Source organism: Glandiceps talaboti, chromosome 17 (genome assembly GCF_964340395.1).
Source record: "Glandiceps talaboti chromosome 17, keGlaTala1.1, whole genome shotgun sequence".
Lineage (NCBI taxonomy): Eukaryota > Metazoa > Hemichordata > Enteropneusta > Spengelidae > Glandiceps > Glandiceps talaboti.
This window is the reverse complement of record NC_135565.1, coordinates 4,267,347-4,289,568: the sequence shown is the minus strand read 5'-3', so window position 1 is coordinate 4,289,568 and position 22,222 is coordinate 4,267,347. Positions and strand designations below refer to the sequence as shown.

General features: G+C 35.0%; 1 protein-coding gene across 1 annotated transcript; it reads left to right on the top strand.

The window, feature by feature from the left end:
• The first annotated feature begins 16,430 nt into the window (after nt 1-16,430).
• LOC144447933 (uncharacterized) lies at nt 16,431-19,011 on the top strand. Its single transcript, XM_078138035.1, has 3 exons — nt 16,431-16,533; nt 17,964-18,232; nt 18,802-19,011. Exons 1-2 carry the CDS (start codon nt 16,482-16,484, stop codon nt 18,227-18,229), a joined length of 318 nt encoding a protein of 105 aa, XP_077994161.1. The 5' UTR covers nt 16,431-16,481; the 3' UTR covers nt 18,230-18,232; nt 18,802-19,011.
• The last annotated feature ends 3,211 nt before the right edge of the window (nt 19,012-22,222 follow it).

The window sequence follows — 22,222 nt, the reverse complement described above, 5'->3', positions numbered from 1 at the left end:
TGTGCCTTGGGTAAAAAGTATACCGGCAGAGATGTGATCATGAAATCCTCCACATATCTAAAAGCTGAGCGCTACAATAACATTGAAAACATGCATGCAATGAGAAAATAATTTGAAAGTCATCTGTCAGTCAGTCAGTCAGTCAGTCAGTCAGTAAGTCTGTCTGTCTGTATGTCTATATGTATATAAGTATGTAAGTATGTAGGTAGGTAGGTAGGTAGGTAGGTAGGTATGTTTCTTTGGAGGGAAATTCTTTAGTGTTTTAGTGTTTAGTGTTTCTTAACATTATTCCAAAAAAGAAAAATTGTAACCAGCCGATAGCGTATCAACACCCTGATGTTGACTGATAACTACGTAATTAAAGCAACCGATAATGTATCAATTAACTCGATATGAGTAAGGTAGTAAATAAAATATACCAATAAAATAGTCCATTCAATATTTACTAACGATGATGTCGATGTATCGATCATAACGATTTTTTGAACCAAAAAAGTAGTAAACATTTTCCGACTTTTTGTGTCAATACTAATTACATATCCATTGTTTGAGAACATTTTCAATTAGTGATCATCAATCACATGACACGCCCTCTGGCGGTAGAGCCTCTGTTGTCAGTAACCTAGGAATGGGTTATTATAATTATTGATTATCAATCAAATGTTAGGTTATATCAAACCATTGCAAGTGATTCATAATGTTTAACAATATTAACAGGTTGATACGTTTTCTGCTGGCACAACGTTTTCCGTTGTAACAGGGGTTGTATATGTGCGCATGCTCTCTACTCTCAAGATTGTCACACTGACACGGACATGTTTGATGACGTATATGCAGTTCGCAGAAACAACCCCAGGGTAATAACCGAAAAAGCTTTGCCATACTGGCGAGACACTAAAACTTAAATTCCCCCATAAATATCGACATAGTTGAAAATAATAATTCAACGAATGTGTGTGTGTTTGTGAGTGTATGTAAAAGTCAGAAATATTGTAGTCTTTTACAGTACGCTAAGAACATTTGGCAACCTGCCACTGTTAACTGGGAACGAGGCTCCTTAGAGGGGCGAGGCTCGAAGATCGACGCTCGAAGCATATGCTACCAGACATTCAGACAAGTAAGTAATGCGACTTATTCTTAAAAATGATCATATTCATGATACTTTGATGTACTTTGGCGTAACTTAATTTGGTCTATGAATGATTAGATACCATGAAATGTTCAGACCTTCATTGCTATGTCACGTGACTACGTAATCTGAGTAATTGGGGGTTGGTTGACCAAATATCCATGAATTTCAATTTTGATACTGGAAGTAGGGACTGAATATCTTCCTTTTCTTTTGTGACTCTATGACTGAAGTATTATGCATTAAAATACCGTAACATTGGTACCTATATAACACAGAATTACACTTGGTCCAGTGTTAATAACTGTCGTCTCAACTGTTGTAAATTCATGCTAACTTTACCAAATAGAAGGCAAAATGCAAAGTGCAGTCTGTATTGCCGAATGTAATGATGCTTGCTCAGAGGCGCTTGTTTCCCGAGATATGTATCAGAACATTTCTATCAGAATGCAATAAAATGTCGATAATATCGATAACATCGACGTATTTAGCCAACTATATATGAAAGGTAAAAGTACACTTGTTTGTATGATCGCACAAGTCCACTCACCGCGAAATAACAACAAGGTTTGCAGCAGAACACAATTATAGTACGGCAACATGAACTTTCAACATTTCGAAACATTTACCTTCCGTCACTTCCTCGTTCCCAAATTTATTAAACTTCCGATATATCGTGTCGTTGTTATAATCGGACCATGCCTACTAAAAATATCAACCGATTTCTGACGCCATGTAGGAGGATTGGAGCAAATAAATGTTTTTCTAACTACCTTCTATGAATGTGATTGGATACGCGTCCGATAGCAGCTCTCTCCCTTTACGATGTAAACATCGATAGCCAATCACGTTCTTGGGAAACAAGTGCATGTGTGCTTGCTCTATTTGCACTGCGTACACACCCTTTCTGCTTTAGTAAATGAATATTAACTCACTGATAAAATTAATATAATTGTAAATTAATAATATTTTCTTTGTTCTTATAGAATTGTGTCGTCGTCGTCATCATCATCGTTGTTGTTGTTGTTGTTGTTGTTGTTGTTGTTGTTGTCAATCGAGTACTACATTAAAGACACTGACATGGACGTACATGAACTTAAGCCGTTTGATGATTACCTGGATAAGCTTGAGGGTGAATTTCGCAGAGGTAAATAAAGAAATCAATTGTCAATATTTCATATTATGTGATTGTGACTTACTGTAATCCTTCATGATAAGTATTCTAACAATATAATTTCCAGAAAATGTCATCACTTAGCTCAATTTGACCCCTGTCTCTACAGACAATGAATTGTTGTATGGGAGCATTCGGTAATTACAAGGGCGAGGGCGAGGGATTACTTTTTACAAATGGGTCCTCGGGGGAGGGCCATAATTTAGAAAATTACACTTATGGGAGGGTCACATTTAATTGTCATTGAAACTCATTTGACTCATTTTGTTATCTAAATGTGCAATATTTAGTGATTTCGGAATGATCCCACCGCTGCCACCGGTTCCAAATCCCACTGCTACCACATCCCACTACTGCCACCATTGTAAAGTAATACAATATATCAATGAAATGTAGTGAATTCACTGTTAGTTGTGGGGTGAGGAGAGAAGCGGTTCTCACAGTAGAAGAGCATCGTGGTGGAGTGGACTTGTTGACCTCGGTCCTGCGGTTGTCAGTTGTGTGCTTAGTTAGTCTTTGGGAGTTCTGGGCTACAACTCAGCTGAGGAAATTAGATCCAAACACTGGCTATAGTGGTGGTAATAATGGGGGTCATGCTGTTTTATTGTGGATGGTGGGGGATCATTGTGTTTTGGATTGTGATGGAAGAAAAAATTCCTTTTCTATAATGGCAAATAGCCTTGTCTGAAATATGGTACATGTAAATATTTGTTCTTTTCCCTGTTTCTTACATGAATTCTTTAATATTACTTATTAGTTCAAACATAACTATACATATACATATACATGTATTACCTAGCTACCACACTAGTTACAGAACATGTCATGTAATTTAATGCTTGGCTGTTTCACAATCAATGCTTCACTTATGGTGCACTTTGGGGCAAAAGTGAACTTGGAGGTTTCGTAATGGTAGTTTATAAAAGAAGTTAATCTAAAATGTTCTACTCGTCAGTATGAACTTGTCTGAAGGGAATAATACACTTTCTATTTTGGACACTACACGTTATTGACACTACAAATCACCACATCTCATCAGATTCCAGTTTCTATTATACACTAGGTATGACCACCTAAAGTTCTCTAGCATACCGGTGACTTTATTTACTATACATGCAATATTAATGCCTCTATACCAATGACATGTTACGGGGCCATTTTTATATGACGTGGGAAACACATTTAAAACTTACATTTACGTTAGCTTTTCGAAGCTTGGAAATATTACCTCAACGGCTATGAATAACCTAAACATTGCCTTAATAAAAGCAAAAAACTCCAGACCTGCCAGGTCGAAAACCCCCAAAACTCCTTCACCCCAAGAGGTCACTCATGCATTTAACCAACAATCAGATGCACCAACAACCTTTTTACTGTCATAATGGTATTAAACTTTTCTTAAATGTTTTCACCCTATTCTAATTTGAGATGATAGTCTTTTAAAGATGTGAAATGTTTGCCAAGATAGTCTAAAATTGCCTTAAGCCCAAAATCTCCCATACCAATGATACTACCAGTAGATGTGCTGACCTTTACTACATGTATATAATGATGCCATTTAACTGTTTAAGAACATATTTCAACCCTATGTAAGTTATAAAGAATAGTTTCTGATACTTGATGGTGCTGTCTTGTAAAGCATGAATTGAGTTATTGCTTGAAAGGGTCCGAATAGCCTAAATATTGGCTTTAAGAGTACGAATAGAGAGAGACCCCCTAGAACCCCCATAAGACATGTACATATTCCTTTCTCAAGCTTTCCCCCTACCTTTCACTGTCAAGATGCTATTAAACTCATTTTGGAATATATTTACCATGTGTAGTCAATTATTATAATTATGATAGTGCTAACCCGGGATCTTATAAAGTAGATGCAAGACAGTCAAGCAGTCCATACTGAGTCACGATCAAAAAAATACCTGTCATGTGAATATTATATATATTCGGGGAGGGGGGGGGGGGTCATCATGTTTTAGAATTAAGTGATAGGGGGTCAGCTTGTTTTTGGTTTTACAGATAGGGTGGTCAGTGACTTTTTGTCGGCCCTACTCAAGAATCCACCGGACCCCCCCCCCCCGCCCCCTCCCAGGCTGGAGAAACTGACCGGTCCCTAATATCTAATTTATTAAGTAATTTCAAATGTTCTTCACTTTATATCATTGCACAGCGGATGTGGAACATATGGCTATGACGGCAGGTGGTTTTCTAAACAACAGTCTCAATCCTTTACAAATTGAAAATATTGGGTGCAGTGCAAAGAGGTTATTTGCAACATTGCGAAGTGCGCAGCTTCTAACAGCCCGCAATCCATCGGCTCTCGTTACGCTCATCGAGTCCTTAAAAAATTATCAACTGGCCAAAGAAGTCAAAGAAAGATTTAACAAAGGCTTTGAAACCACTTCGACAGGTAAGAAAAGGTATACTATTAAGTTTGTATTCATTTGTATTTTGTATTAATTTGGTCAATGTATAAACACAAATCACGAATTACCATTACCTTAATAAAACTACAATACAAAGTAATGAAATCTTTACGTAATGTTGAACTTCATGAACAATATATCTGCAAAGTTATATACAATTGTGTTTAAATTTCGTCAATCAAAAACTTGTACACCACCTTTTATTTTAATTAATTGACTTGAACACAAAGTTTCTGAGATATGAAAGCTGAAATTAGCATTAATTTGGGTTCAAGAAAGACAAGTCCAGAGTTATTAAACAAAGTATTTATATATGAGTACCCCACGTTATGGCTGTTTTCAGATAGGCTTTGTCAAGGGGGTTGAAACAGTAAAAATAATACAAATAGATAATAACAGAAAGAAAAGTGTACAGGAGGATAAGATGGTCGAATTATGCAATGCAGTAGATAAAAGAAATTAAAATTAAAATGATTCAAATCTCAATAGTTTTAATAAAATGCAAAACTTTATATTTCGTATATTTACTTTTTTCATATTAATTAACACTACAAATTTACCGAATGCCTTCTTTAAGAATTGTTGGTTCTGTATATTCTTATTTGTTATTATCAATGTATAATGTAAGTTATATGGAATTTGAAGCATGCATTGTTAAGATGTGGCACGTGCGTGCTGTCTGTGTGTTGGAGGTAGGGCTTGTAAATGAAAGTAATACAGCTAGTTATTAATTGGCTATTCATCTATTAATAGATGGACCAAGCGACGACAAGCAGGAAGCAAATCCAGCTAGTCCTGGAGGTATGTGTCACAATTGTTGTTTAAATTAAAGTTATTCGACTCGAGTGAAAAATATTTACATAAATCCATACTTGCACTATGTTAAGTTAGTATTAATGTCGGTTTATGCTTCCATGACACTAAAATCGTAATCTAGGGATGTTTGGGAACGAGAAGATTTACAGAGGGTCACGATAGAAAATCGAGGAAATAAGCGGTTGGACTTGAAATTATGATGGTCTGTAATGTCTTGCTCGCATGATTTGAATCAAATTAAACCTCAGAATTCTGAAATCAATATTATAGTTATGAGGCAGGTTATAGCCGTAATATCTTCAATAGTTGGTCGTTTGACAACTTCCAGTTAATTTTGCCTACAACGCTCGTAGGGGAACCGAAGATAAGACTCTTACATTAATAAACATAATAGCGAAACACAACAACTTCAATTTTTTGTACCTGTAGACTTCATATATTTTAGCTTAGCATTAAACACCATAAAACCCACGTTTTGTTGCAACACCTTTTAGATTTAGATTCATAAATACTAATATTATTTTCGATATTCCCAGACGAAATGACGAATCATAAATCAATTGTTAACTTGTAAACTCCAAACACGCCGATTATAAGAAGCTGGTGGGCGTTCTTTTGAAAGGACAAGCTCTCTATGAGCAGATTCATTTTGAAAATGTCAGTGGTTTAAATCAAGCATGCTAGAAACGAATGTCAGCAAAACCAAGGAGCTAGTGATAGTAGATAACAAAGATGACCCTGATACACTAGAGCAGGTGTTCATGAAAGGGCAACCAATTGATATCGTTGAGTGTTTCGAGTACTAAATCTAGACAATAAGTTAAGCTTCACCGAAAACACAGGTTAACATTGCCAAGAAAGCTACACAGCGTATATTTCTGCCAGGATATGTTCTGGGAAAAGTGCACATGAGCCTTATTGAAAGTGTACTTTCAGTTAACGTAACAGTATGGTATGGAAACTAGTTAGGGTTATTAAAATGGCAGGAAAGATCACAGGCAGTCAACAACACTAACTATGTGAATTTTCCAATATATATATCTGTTGAACGAAAGCTTTGGCTATCACCAACGACCTCTCCCACCCTTTATATTCCCAGTCAGAACTATTGCATTCAGTCAGGTGCTGTATAATGCCACTTGCCGCCAAGAACACTTTCAAGAAGTCATTTTCACCAATTCAAGTTCATAATCCATTTGTATTTTGAGTTCACGTATAAGGGTCCGATTGTGTTGAATTTTAATGTTATTTATATTCAATTTTCAATTCCATTTGTTTGTATATCAGGGGGTTAGTCATCAGTTGTCTACATTATGCGTGTAATTTGTATTTTTGTGTCTTTGGGTGACGCTATTAAAGACAAATCCTCAATACCAACAATAACGTTATATTGGAGTTTGCGCCCTTGCATACCCACTGTTTTATTGAATTGAATTGAAGTGAAGTGAAGTGAATTGAATGGAATATGCGATATTATGACGACACCTGTATGACACAGACAATGTTACTACAATTTTGATATTACTGACCATGGATAAATTTATTTTCTGTTGGTTACCATGTTATCGATTGTAATATGTCATGCCTTTATGTACTCCTATTCTTTTGTCACTCATGGTATATTTCCAAGCACTATAGGATATGAATGTTGCAATAAATTAGCTAAATATCAGTTGATCACATAAGTATAGTTTCATCACACACACACACATACACATACATACATACATACATACATACATACATACGTACGTACATACATACATTATTACAGTATATTACACGTGGGTGTATACGTGGGTATATTAGTGATTTAATAAACCACCACATGCAGATGAAAATACAAGCGTAAGTATTGGAATAAAAATTTTACTTTTTAAACTATCGTCTACTTTGCAGATAAGAGACCAAACATTGGCATCGTAACAGCACTTGACAGGGAATACGAAGCTGTTCGCTTTATGTTTGACAGTTATAAAGACGATGAAGCCCCCAGAAATTTCAATACACTAGGTAAATTTGGTAGCGTCACAGTTGTGTTGAAACAACTGCCTCCAAGTACGTATGGTCAAAGTTCGGCTGCAGTAGCAGTTACCGAAATGACCAGAGACTATCCATCTATCGATATCATCTTTATGGTTGGCATTTGCGGTGGTGTTCCAAACATTAAGTATGACGAGGAAGCATTTCTAACAGACGAATATCGGAAATGTCGCCCTCATGTTAGATTAGGTGATGTGATCGTATCATATCCTATTGAGAATAATGGCCCTGCTTTCATTCAATATGATTATGGTAAAATTAATACTGATGACCTCGTTGAAAACATCAAAAGAAATCTGGATCGTAACATAATGTGTTCTATCAGACTTTCGAGTACAGCACTGAAAAGTGCAAGAAAGCTGAAAATAGATATTGAAACTGAGAGTGATCGTGAAAAATCGTGGTTAAGATACATTAAAGACACACTAGCCAGAGGGGGGAAAATGACAAAGATACGATTTGCCAGACCAGATATTGATGTTTTGACAGACGTGGACGGTGACGAGGTAGATCACCCTGCTGAATCACTGACGAGAGTAAAGTCAGAGCCCAAAATCCATTTTGGAATTATAGCATCCGCTGATAAAGTTCTTAAAAATGCTAAAGTCCGTGATTGTATTGCAAGGGCTACAAACGTCATTGGCTTTGAAATGGAAAACGGGGGCGTCGCCATAGCATCAGAAGCTGCACACAAGAAATGTATGTTTGTCAGGGGGGTTTGTGATTATTCCGATGAGAGGAAAGAGAAGAGTTGGCAATGTTATGCTGCCCTTGCTGCTGCAGCGGTTGCCAAGGTGTTGATACAAAATTTAGCTAGCTAATACAGTGGGCCCTCGCTAACTCGCGCCTCGGTAAGTCGCGGATTCGGCTAAGTCGCGGGTGTCACCTTGGATCCCATTTTTTCTTTAGTTTTCCTATTGTTTTCGGAACTCCTCTTTGTGTATTTTTTTAAACAAATGGCACGCCTGCCAATTTCAAACTCGTTGGTGTTTCGATGAAGAGGTGTATGTAAGGGGACAGGTATCGGTACAAGCAACGTCTGATCTATTTCGGGTTTTATTTTCTTAAACCTTTTGATATTTTGCTGATAAAAATGCAACATTTATAAAGAGTAAGTTTTGAAAGATATGGCCAACACTTAAAGGTTATGGTATAAAATTTAAGGAAATAAAACCCCTAAGTATATCAAGTATTCGAACACCACCACAAATGCCATACCGATTGATGCTATCAAATGTATGCCAATATGATTTGAGAATTTTGTTCAGTTTGTGTGAGAATAAGAAGAATATGTAACGCCTAATTGAAACTCTACGGTATTTCTGGTTTGGTAGTAGTACTTGTCAGTGATGAAACAAATGATTATATACATCTAATGATCATTTATCATCATTTAGATATATCATCCACAAACTTTTATCAATGGATTTTATATGTTCATTTATATAGTTTTATCACAACATATTTTGACATGTGATTACTTTTTCCAAGATTTTAGTTCTATCAAGAATGAAAGAGTTGATGATGACACTGGCAATAAACATTATGTTTTAATGCCCTTGATTATTTAGAAGACATTATAACCAGTGGAGTATTGACTTTTGTTATCTGTGTCATTTTGTTTAAGATTTTTAATGATCATTAGCGTTAAATACTCATCACGAATATTATGGTATTTCTAGTTCAAACATATCTAGAAGTTTGTGGAAGGTTTCCGTGTACGTAGCACGCTCATACACGGGTTATCATGATTGGTTGAGATCGGCAACGTATTAACCAATACGATATTTTGGTACATTGACATCCATTCAAAGATTGCTGCGTCCAATCATTAATCTGAAGCTTAGCTTCCCTACTACTGTTATGAATTATAAGTTCTGATTGGTCAAGTTGTAGATGAAGACATTTTGGCAATTTGGGGAAGTGTGATATGCAGGAAAAACCCGCCATTTTATGAAATAATTAGAGTGGAAGTAACCATTAATAATTTGTGATGAGTATACCAGTCTTAAGAATATTTTCGTTTTGCAACTGCATATAAGGCTAAACCACGAGTTTCAAGTTATGACAGGACCATCCATCCTACCATGCTTTTGCTCACACATTTTACTATCCAATTAGATTATATCAACATGTATTTTATTAAGAGCCATTCGTTTTACTTCGACAAGAATATGTATAATTAATTTTGAAATTCCTTTGAAATTTTATAGCATTGTATAAACCACGAATATATAGATGTTAAAGTAATAATTTCCATTTTGTAATAAGCAAAAGTAAAACAGTTTTGAAATTTGTCAAATACGCATGTGATGTCAACATATCATGTAACACTGTCTATGTGATTTCAACATATCATGTAACACTATGTGATTTCTTGTTAGATTTAGATCAGACTACTTTCATACATATTGTCGTATTTCAAACATTACAATTAGTGAAATACAGATTACAATTATTTCAAAATGTTTGCTTTCGTCTTTACATTACGTTAACATTATACTGTGTTTTCAAATAGAGGGCGTTCTTTAGAGATGGATTTAGTCTAGTAGTAGTACTCAGACAGAACAGTACATCAACTAAAATATGTTGCTCTCGATCGAGATGAAACCCGGCAGCTGATGTTAAAATTTCATGTAATATCAAGATGTGTCGTAACTTGACATTCTTCTAATGACTATTTCAATATACATGGTTTCACTTTTGATTTACCGGTAAATTAAATCTTGGTAAGCAATAAATAAATGAAATATTGTTCCAAACTAGACTGTGTATTTGTTTATCTTGTATAAATGATGTTTGAAGAGACACACGCTTCCTTTATTACGTATATGACGTGACCTTTCTTCTCTATAATACCCTCGTGTTGTGATGTGTGCTTAAATACATGCATCTGAGTACCTATCAGCATGCAGGTGTGTTCACTATGCGAAGATAGCCCTATTAATCGATATACCATCATCCAACGTGTGGTAATGTTATATGTATAACACACTAGATGAATAATGACAACAGACCAATGTTTCTCAGTCAATGTATTAGTAGTTATTGTATACAAGGTTGGCTTGAATCACTTCATTTCTTTCATTTCATTTGACTACGCACATGCTGATATAGATATGTGCATATATATATATATATATATATATATATATATATATATATATATATATATATATATATATATATATATATATAAAGTTCAATCAACCAGTCAATTTATCAAGTTATACAATTCAAGTTTTGAAAGTGCAGAGGCGTCGTTATACAGTTACAAGACACTCTGAATAATCGATGTGTCTTTATGTTATTGGTGACAGCGTCGTAGCTCACTGGTTGTAGTTCTGTCGATACTTTATAAAATACACGAATTAGTTTATGTCATCTGTTGACAGGTAAATTTTTTTTTTAGAATTTCCATCCAAACCGTAGATTGATGCATCACATATTACCAAAAGACGGCGCTGCAACAGGATGAGCTAGCACAGTAAGTCATATCAACCGCGATACAACGTGAATACTCACTAGCAACATACCAAGTAAAATAATGACAGAATGCATTGAGGCGGGATAGGTCAATCGGTAAATTCCCTTGGCTTGTTATTCTTAAATATTACAAAAAGTTAACAACCGAAGGTTTAGTCGAATTTAGACACCATAACCAGCAATGGATAGTTTAGAATGATTCATCTCCTGGTGATGTACCCGATAGTGATAGGGCGAAGGCAATTGAGTAAATTTAACAAAAACAATCGGGTCAAGTACGATATTTTACTGTCCACTCAATTGCAATGCATAATAATTGTTAAGTGTGATCGGTCAGGTCACTCTGGACGCACGTGAACAAAGTTCGTATAAGTTGACCACGTCATTGGTAACAGTATGTTTCCTTAAAGTCATTACATATACGTTAAAAAACACTGATTTATATATAGGCAAATTATGTATGGGTCCCATATATGTGTGTTTCCAGGCAGACACTAGAGTTTCGTCCATAAATATATATATTTGTTGTCCTCAAATGTTGTACTATGTTAATGTGTTTTGGCAAGAGCCTGGACCTGATGATGAAGCATTTCATAGAAAAAGGGGAATTCCCCGAATTTGTGGAGGCTGGTCATGCGCATTCGCACTACACCTGATATTCGTACAACGAATATTTCGCATTTTGAAAGATTAAAGAGATAATCAAAATATTTGGAGATATGTCATTCTGCGTAAGCAACTTATTTTTAACAGCATCAAGTATCTGTGATGTTGTTTATAAATGATAGTGCTTTTAACAATTAAAATTCACGAACGAGGATACAACCAAAAATCTCGACAGAACTTGTACAGCAACACAGGTAGTATAATTTAATTCCTACATACTTTTTTGTAAATGTTGAATTTTTAGCACATTGTATTTTGTGGTTTCTATCGTCTTCAAAATGAACGTTAGTTAAACACGCCATAATCAATAATTTAACATATACAAGTCCCAAACCATTTCAACTAAATTGCAATATTTTGTGGAACAACATGTATTATACTTGTCATTGTCAAGTAGGTGATTCCGGAAGTATCAAGCTTTTGTATTTCTATTTCAGTTTCTGTATCGAAAGATTTAATATGTATACAGTACGTATGTGTCACCTTACTGCTAGGTTTGTGACGTCAGCGTTTGATAACTATGGTATTCAGATCACGCAAAATTCTTCCAAATGTTGTTGAAATCCGGTAACCACAACGGAGTGTGGGTGTAAAGTACAATGTTGAAGCAATCCTCTAGGGTCATAATACTTGTTATGAACATATATGTAGACTATGAGAAGGACAAGTGTTGGGGCTTAAAGTGACATAGTGTGAACCATTTGAACTATACCTCACAACTAAGTGTGCTTACGTGCATTTTCCTACTGTTAAAGACATATATCCAAACGGCGCGACAGCGACAATTGGGGTTAAAGCTTTCATGATTATTACTTTCATTACGGTTCTGTCTTCTTAACAGAAAGGTACATGTACCACAACGGTCTAGACAGTATTTCTCTATTGTAATGAGAAAATGGTTTATATTTTACACGCATGAAAAAGAAATTAATATAACATTAATTCATGGCTGCAGGCTAAAATAGAAACATAGAAATGTATGCTTTCAGAGATTATACTCCCAAAATATTAGTACTTTATGGAGTTTATCTCTCAAATAAACTAATTAGCTTAGAGATAATAGTTTACAATTATATGTTTCTAGAATAACTTAGAAGTGGTTGAAAACTTTGAAAGTATATGATATGTGCAGGTTATACTCACACACACAGTTCAACATTTTTCAGCATTGAGATTTCGACCTACCGTGGTCATCAGCTGTAACTGTGGAATATGTCATCGGCATCTCTGCTTATACGTTATAACATGTGTATGGTATTTGATCTCCGGAGCTGATGAACGTTATTGGTTTTTGAAAATATGTTTATCTTTTGTCGCAGGCTAGGACTATATATAGATTATTGGCATGGCTGACATTGATCCTTTCCACGCTTATTTAAATAACCTCGCTGGCGATTTTACGAAAGGTAATATTTATGTTTTAATTTGTGTATTACAATGGACAGTGTTATCATATGACAGCTTCTGTTGATTATTTTATTTACGTTATTATATTACTTGGTCCAGGTATTCAATTATCAGATCTTTTATTGTTATTTTTAAATTTGACATTCGGATTTTACTTACTGTACCCTAAGGCTTGTGATTGATTAATTTGTTGACGTTTTTTATTATGTATATGTGATTTGCATTATATTTGTTTTTATATTGATTCCATTTTCTTATTCAGATGAAATAAAAAGATTGGTACACATTGCTGGTGGGCTGAGGCCACAACGACTCAACGCATTTGAACAGGAAACGATAGGAGACGATGCTAACAAGTTGTTTACAAAGTTGCAGGAAAAAGTTCTACTTACTCGTGACAACCCGTCCGTTCTCGTCCAAATATTTGAATCAATTGGACGTTATGACAAAGCTGAAGAAGTCAAGCAAAGATTTAAGAAAGGTTTTTGAAGAACACCATATGAAACAAGAGAGAAGGATTTATATAAGTTTTGAAATATTCTATTTTCAAATGTAAATACAGTATACACAACAAAGTAATTGTCTTCAAGTTCTTTGAAAATAGAGACATTCTTTCCTTCCTTTCAGAGGTCAGATATCGCCAGATGATGATGTATTGGAGAGACATTTGTAATGTTGGGATATCTTTTGATTTTGTGCACCTTGCAATAGACACCCAGAACACTTCATTGAACAATGTTTGTTTTGTTTCAATAAATACATATACGACAGTCGAAAACGGGTTAATTCGGCTAGTACCTAAGCTGGACACAAACTATTGTTGCGACCCGTTGATATAAGATATGGGATGGACATTAGCTTAATTAATAAACTCACAGTAGAGTGGCATTTCTAATGACCGCCACGATATTTCATGTTGGGAACTTCCAGTATTACACTATCTTGCGCTTATCGTGATCAGAGGGTGATTATATCAACACAATGAGGGCATCGCTATCACCAAATTTACATGTGTAGTCTACCTATCGAACAACGTTACAATAGTTTTAGTTTAGGTCTATATCAGTACGCCGACATCTCGGCTTACTCAGTAGTATATCTCACATTAATTTTCAAAATCGTGTGGATTACTGTAACGATACTAAATTGCATCAATGAACTTTGCATGCGCATATAAAATAATTCTTTTGCATAAATTAACTTTTGTAAAGGTTTCCATGCATTCAAGTCATGATCAGCAGCAGCTATAAACGACCACTTATTAAGTTCAACAAAATAAATACGATTATTTTATCCGAACATAGCCTCAATTACCGCATCGTACAGTTAATTTGCAAACAAGTGAGGCTAACATTAGTGTTAGTGGGAGACCTCGCCTAGACGTAACCAATCACCACATGACACGCAACTATACATTGGAATTCAACGACTTACTTAAGATGTCGTTTCTCGTATCTGCATGGTAAACACACATATGCAAAATAGGTAATATGTTCCATTTAACTTTAATAAGGTGCACGTTTTATATATAGCTTCATTTAGTATACCTATGAAATAAAAACAATTGTTGAATTTGTTGAATTTAGTTTTATTAACATAGTAGGGAGTTCCTGTAAATGTTTTGATACGTATAATAAATTACGTCATCGGATGATTTATAAGTTTTATCTGAATACCAGGTTTGAGTTCAGTCAATTACAAGTGATCATGGTTAGGTATACATCAGTAAGTAGAATACTGTGAGTACATTTTAATATGCAGAAAAAAATACATCCCCAAAACATATAAACTCAGTTTATGCCCCTTTAAATAATATCAATACATTAATTAATTAATTAAAACTTTGCCAAATGCTACATGTACACTTTTCTATTGTGTCGTCAATGTCACGGCCATACATTTGCCAAACTGTATAATGTTAGGAGGTCATACCGTGACATGTTTTAATTTCGCATTTTCTTAAGGTCGGTTGAGTGGGGGTTGTAGGGTTGCGTTCGGCTCTTTTAAATTTCGTGCCTATACTAAACAGTTTGGCTGGCTAATTTACATCATGTACATGTTGACAGGTATATATCTGATAATCTGCAGACTGAAAACACTTAATATTTCATGATGGGTCACATAATGTTTCACCTCATTGGAAGCAGAGAAACTAACATTTAGATACATTAACAGTCTTTTGCTACATTCTTTTATTTAAATCTGTTTATTGCACAGTCATTCATTCAGAGTTAGTGGTCATGCAAAGTGCTATGTACGTCACAGGTTATGTTATTGATTGACGGAAGTTTTTGATGACATGCATGCAGTTCGTTGAAACAGCCCAAACTAGGTCATTTATACATGTATACACGTGAGACAATACATTATATATACATATATTCGCTATAAGCTTGATATGGACAATTTTGACGACCATGTCCCCAAAATGTCATCTTAAGGTTATTGAAAGCAATTTTCCAACTAATATATGTACGACAAATAAACGTGTTTCTTAGTTAACCGTCAACTTTTGGCATCCCGTCCCTACTGCGAACGAGGGTCCTTGAAGCGGGTACGAGGAAAAGACCGACCCCGGCTCAAAATATTGGCAACCGTAGGTGTGTAGGTAAGTAAAATCATGGCTTTTACTTTAAAAATTGATAATATTGGTAACTATTTTAAAAGTACTTTCAGTTTGGTGTAACTTGGTTTGCTCTATAAATGACTATAAATCCTAACTTCATTGTTATGTCACGTGATATAGTTTTGGGATTGGTTCAATAATCTATGAAATTCCATTTTCATACCGGAAGTAGAGTCTGGTTATATCTACACATCAGTTTCGTTTTCAGATGTGTATGTATGATGGAAATATATAGGCAACGGTACTACACCGTAACATTGTTACCTATACAAATGGCGCATTAAACTTGATGTGTTGTGTATATAAATGTAATCGTGGTATCACCTGTTGTGAATTCACGTTGACTGTATGTATAGGAAGGCAAAGTGCAAAGGGCACAGTTTGATTTGCCCCATGTAAAGATACGATGTCTGTTTATGTTTATTTGCTCTGCGTGCAAACTCGAGCTCGCTCTCCTAATTCACAACTTTTGCGCTTTTGGGTGGTTCCGTTGAGCAGAATTTAAGGAGCGACGAGGGCTCAATTGTGACGTCACCAATACACATTACCAGTGTGAACCGTTGCATTGGGATGACTGACATTGAGAACTTGCTTTATTATGAGAATATTAACTCACTGATAAAATCGATAACATTTAAATTTATCCTTATTGTATTATACAGTATTGTGTAGTTGCCGTTGTTGTCCAGTACTGTAGTAAAGACATTTGATATGGATCCGTTTGAAGAATACCTGAATGACCTTGGTGGTAAATTCGTTAAAGGTATCAAGTTTACGTAATTGCACATTTTCGTTTTTACCTCTGTATAAGGGGATGTAATTGTATACTTTTGAGTGAGTGAGTGAGTGGGTGAGTGAGTGAGTGAGTGAGTGTGTGTGTGTGTGTGTGTGTGTGTGTGTGTGTGTGTGTGTGTGTGTTTGACCAAAAACATCTCAAAACTCACTGCATCGATTCTAATGAAATTTGCAACATATCTTCCATCTAATGATTAAAAGAAATGATTAGATTTCGGTAAACATCCACGTGCATTGAATATTATTAAATCATTTGCGCAATTGATGGTTTTAGAAATTAGGCTATGTATTAAAAGTGCATACTTCCAATTCAATATAATTTGGTACATACAATAATCTTAACCTTAGCAAAGCGCATGTGTCCTTAATGTTTGTTTTGATGCGTAATTTGCATAATTTTTCAGTAATTAAGCCATATCTAAAGAATGCACATTTCAAATTTCACAAGCGCACCATCGGTACATACATCAACCATAACAAAGCATATATGTCGTATAATGCCTCTTGGCATAGTGTTATATTTTAACGAGTAATTTGCATAATTAATTATTTTCGATAATTTGGCAATATCTTAATAATACACGGTTTAAATTTCATGTAATGTGGTATATTTATCAACCATAGCAATGTGCACATGTTTGGTGAGTTTTACGACATAGTTTTCACTGTTCAAACATAATTTGAATAACTAATGATTTTCAGTAATTAAGCTATATCTTAAGAATACACTATTCAAATCACATATAATTTGACATATACATCAACCATAACAAAACACACATATTTATATAAAGCCTGTAGGCATACAAAATTAATGAATCATTTCTGAAATTATTTCTATTCAGTAATTAGGCTATATTTTAAGAATGTAAGACTCAAATTCATATAATGTAGTACATACATCAACCATAACAAACACACGTGTGTGATGTTATTTCTTATGTACTTTTTAATTGTGATTTGTAATTTTGCATAAATAATAATCTTGGATAATTTAAGCAATGTCCTTTGAATACAAACTTATATTGCAGGTAGCTTAGTACATGCATTGATAGTAAAGAAGTGCATGTCCTCTTTAAAGCTTGTTGATGTAACTTACATTATTAAAGGTTCATTTGAATAATTTTTTTTTTCGATAAGGGCAATGAAAGCTTCACAATTCATATAGTTAATTTTCATTTAATTGATTTAATTAAAACATATCTTAAGTTATAAAACAAAATTTGTGATTTCTCATAGATTGGTATTACTATTTGTCAATTTAAGGTGCACACCATGTATAATAGCTATAACTCAGTATTTTGCATTCCAACATTAACAATGTATGTAGGAATACAACATTCCATTTTGCTCTTACGGGAGCCATTCAGTTTACATCTGGTATATCATTACACACAGGTGAAGTGGAACACATGGCTAGAATGGCTGGTACCTTGACAGAAAAGCCACTCAATGCAGTAGAGATTGAAACTATTGGTTCCAGCGCATTTATGTTATTCAAGGCATTGCAAGACAAACAACACCTATCATCCCAAAAGTCCACAGTTCTCGTTGGTCTGATCAAAACCGTACGTAAATATAACCTAGCAACAGAAGTTGGAGAAAGATTTAAGAAAGGTTTTGGAACCACCTCAAATGTGAAAGCAGAACGTCTTGAAGATTGAAATGTAAGTAATAGTCTTTTATATCATACATTCACTACAATAAATTTCTGTCAATTTTACTGATTTTGACGTTCGGAATTCAATGTTCATTTGTCTTTGTGGCGCGAGGATCTATGAAATTAAAGTGATAATATGGGTGATAAATCGGTATCTTTTTTCTATGGAAGATACACACATTTGCTTGGCTATATTGATTACCTCATAATTCAATTCAACTTTTCTACTTGAAATAAATGACAATGTGAAACATCCATACCCCAAGTTTATTTTTGTAACTCAATAATTGAAAAAAGAAAGCGATTTGTGAACAAATTGAGTAAACACAAATAAACACTAGGTCATGTGTGTGTGTTTATTACCACCTCCCCATATATGGGAACATCATCATGGCGAAACAGTGTGATTAGATTACCTGTGCTTACCCGTGATTGAAAGTGGAATATCGAGTCAGTGTACACCGTACCATTAAATGGTATACGTATTCATGTATAATGCAAGTGATGTAACATTCTACACCTCACCAACAGATAACTATCTGTTCAAATGTTATATTTCTATTCCTCTGTATCTAGGAATGTGTACAGTGGAATTTGACCTCTGAAGATGTCAGCGTACTGAATCAATTTATTTCCATGTCGTACCAAAATCCAACTAAAAAATGACGCAATAAAAAATAGATGACGTAATGTTGAGGAATACAACCGTAATCCAGAACAAATGAAGATATGCAAAACTGATGACGTAACGCAAATAAATGACGTAATACAAACACAACTGACGTAATATCAAACATATGATGTAAAAGAAAATAGGGGATTCGGTGCAAAACCGATGACGTAATAATGGATTATATCGTATCATTACTGTTTTTGAATGATATTCTAGGATGTGTACCTGTATTGTGTAATTTTGGCAACTTGTCAGAAAGTCTGTGTGAATTATTTAATCACAAAGTGTTACCTTTTGTTTGTTTGTTTGTTTGCTCTTATGTTTCGTCTTTTAATCTTTTCGAAAGCTTTATAATTCGATAATAATTATACAAGCAAATATTACTCACTTTAGTGCTTGATTTGCTTTTTAGCACAACTGAACTGATAAGGTTCAGTAGTACTATAGGCATGGTACGGTGTCTGTCTGTCCGTCTGTCTGTCTGTCTATCTGTCTGTCTGTCTGTCTGTCTGTCTGTCTGTTTCTCTGTCTGTCTGTGTAGGTGGGTGTATGTGAGTGTGTGTGTGTGTGTGTGTGTGTGTGGATGACTAAAACTAAAAAAAACGGCTCACCGATTGACTTGGTATTTGGTGGGGACACTGGTGTCTCATTAAGAAATTGTTCAAAGCAAAATAATCGAATCACATTTAGGTGGTGTTATTCTGCAGTTATTGTTCAAAATAGGTTGACAACACTGGCCCTAGCAACCATGATCACGCCCTTAGCAGCAATTAAATGGTGAGGTATATTACAAAGATAACAGGGATGGGTACGCTAGTGAATAAAGATTCGAAAAATGTATTCAAATGTGCCTAGCTACAAGACCACGCCCAGCCAAATGATGAAGGATATCACTAAGATAATAACAGGGATAAATGAAGTGAAGAAATATTCAAAAATGTACACAAATATGCCCAGCAAGAGGACCCCGCCCTTGGTAACAGTGAAATGATGATGTATATTGCAAAGATAACAACAGGGATGGGTAGGCTAGTGAATAATGATTCAAAATGTATGCAAATATGCCTAGCAACAAGACCACGCCCATAGCAAGAACCAGATGATGTTATATATGGCAAAACTGAAAACTGGGATTGGTAGGCAGGTGAATAAAAGATTTTAAAATATGCCGAGGAAAAATACCACACCCATAGTAACAGTGAAATGGTGATGTGTATTGCTAAAATACCAACATCGATGGTTAGGCAAGTAGCTAAACTATCATAAAATGACATATTATTGGCCCAGCAACAAAGATACTGCCCATACCAACTGTACAATTTTGGTGTATATAAACATTAATATTTTTTTTTAAATAGGTCAGCACTTTTGATAACCCTTTGAGACGAGTTTTGTTGAGACCATCCAGGTCTCGCATGCATCTTTAAAAATAGAATAATCACCATGTACTTTTCAAGTTATAATTTTTTTACCAAAATTGAGAGATCTGTAGACCTAATTTGCATATTGCTAATGGGATGATCATATTTTGACCACATCTTCATGTACAAATCCCTATAGGCATCCGAATTAACTTCCATTCCAATCTGCTCAGTAGTTTTGGATTACAGATGTTAGACCAAAAAGACAAATTTTAGCACTAATAATTTGCACATCACTGATGGGATCATCGTGCCATGAACAATTCTTAAACTAAACACCCCAAGAACATTCCCACTTAATTTCAGGCCAATCTGTCCAGTAGTTTTGGACTTTTTGACCAAATATCACATTTCAACATGTCTATGGCACTATTGAACCACGGTTCAGTTGTGCTAAAAATAAAACTTTATACAGGTGTGCTACAACGCCATTGGAGCTATTTTCTGATTAAGACAATTAGATACGGCTATTAAATAGTTCATCAATGTCTAAGGACACGACAGATATGAATTGAATTCTAAATACATGTGTGCATTCTTTTAGCATTTTAACACTCCTGTGCTTGGGTTGACAAATGCTTGGATTAACGTCAGAAAACTTTTCTTTTCTCTTTGTTTTGTATATATATCGTGTAACTTTGGGATTATTATTATATTAATATACTCAATACATAATATTATCTATACTGGAGTAAACAGTGATCAATACATATGTATGTAGAGCGGTATAAATAACACAGTATCAAGTAAGATACCGTCACAGGGGCCGGTACACAGTTTTTCACGATGTTGCGATCATCAGATGACTAACGGTATCTTTAGTCGTCTGATGATCGCAACAGCGTGAAACACTGTGTAATGCCCCTGTATCTTACTTGGCATATATATATACATAAGGTGCGCCGTGCGCCGTCCCTATTTCAAATCGTCCCTTGGCTCTAATTTCAGTGCATCAGGTTACTTGGTTGATTGTTTGTAATATTTTTCAGTATCTGTTTTGTATAACTAAAATACTTGCACACATAAATCATAATGCAAACATCTTACTAGACAAGTAACTTGTCGGTGGTAAAAAGTTTATGTTTCTGCGACGCTATTTAGTTTGCTTATTGATACAGCGCCGCCCACGCCCGACTCTGCAGTCCGTGCACCTTTCGTTTCTTTTGATGAACAAGAATTTCAACCCTCAAAGTTTGCGTATGAACAATTAATATCGGCATGGTTTATTCAATCATAGACGTTGCAGAGAGAGACCCGACGTATATAATTTTTATTCTAGTACTTTCGAGATGTTGGCATTTAATAAGCTTTTGACCGTTCACTGCACTGAAAAGAAAATCCATGATATATACAGCTCATACATTTTATACGCATGCACTTCAAATTAACGAAGAGGCCTCTCCACTGTCCACAAAAACGGCTGGGTTTCAATACGTAATTAAAATCTGGGATGGGAATACGGTTCGAGCACTTTGTACCTTGCAAGAATGCAATCACAAAAAGAATGTCAAAAAAAACACAATGTACGAGGGAAATGGAGATAAATAAAGAAATTTAGCAATATTCACTATATCAAATTTTAATTAGATTGCGCTGAGACACAAAGGTCTAGCCAAGTTGATTTGAGTTTTCATTTCTAACCGTTGTAATCAAAGTATTACGTGTTGTCGTTTTCATTATCCCCATTCAGCATTGTAGGAAAATACAAAGTTTATCATAGATGCTAGGTTATGTCTCAAAATAGCTTCAACAGGTCGAATTCCGATTATCACAAAGGCAAAACTCTTGTGTAGCTTGGTGGCTAGCACTGCACTGCACTGTTTGCTGCGCTTTTGTTTGGCCCAACTTTTTGTCCCAAACCGAGGCTTTGTAAAGTATTGGTGACCTTTGACTTTTGAATCAG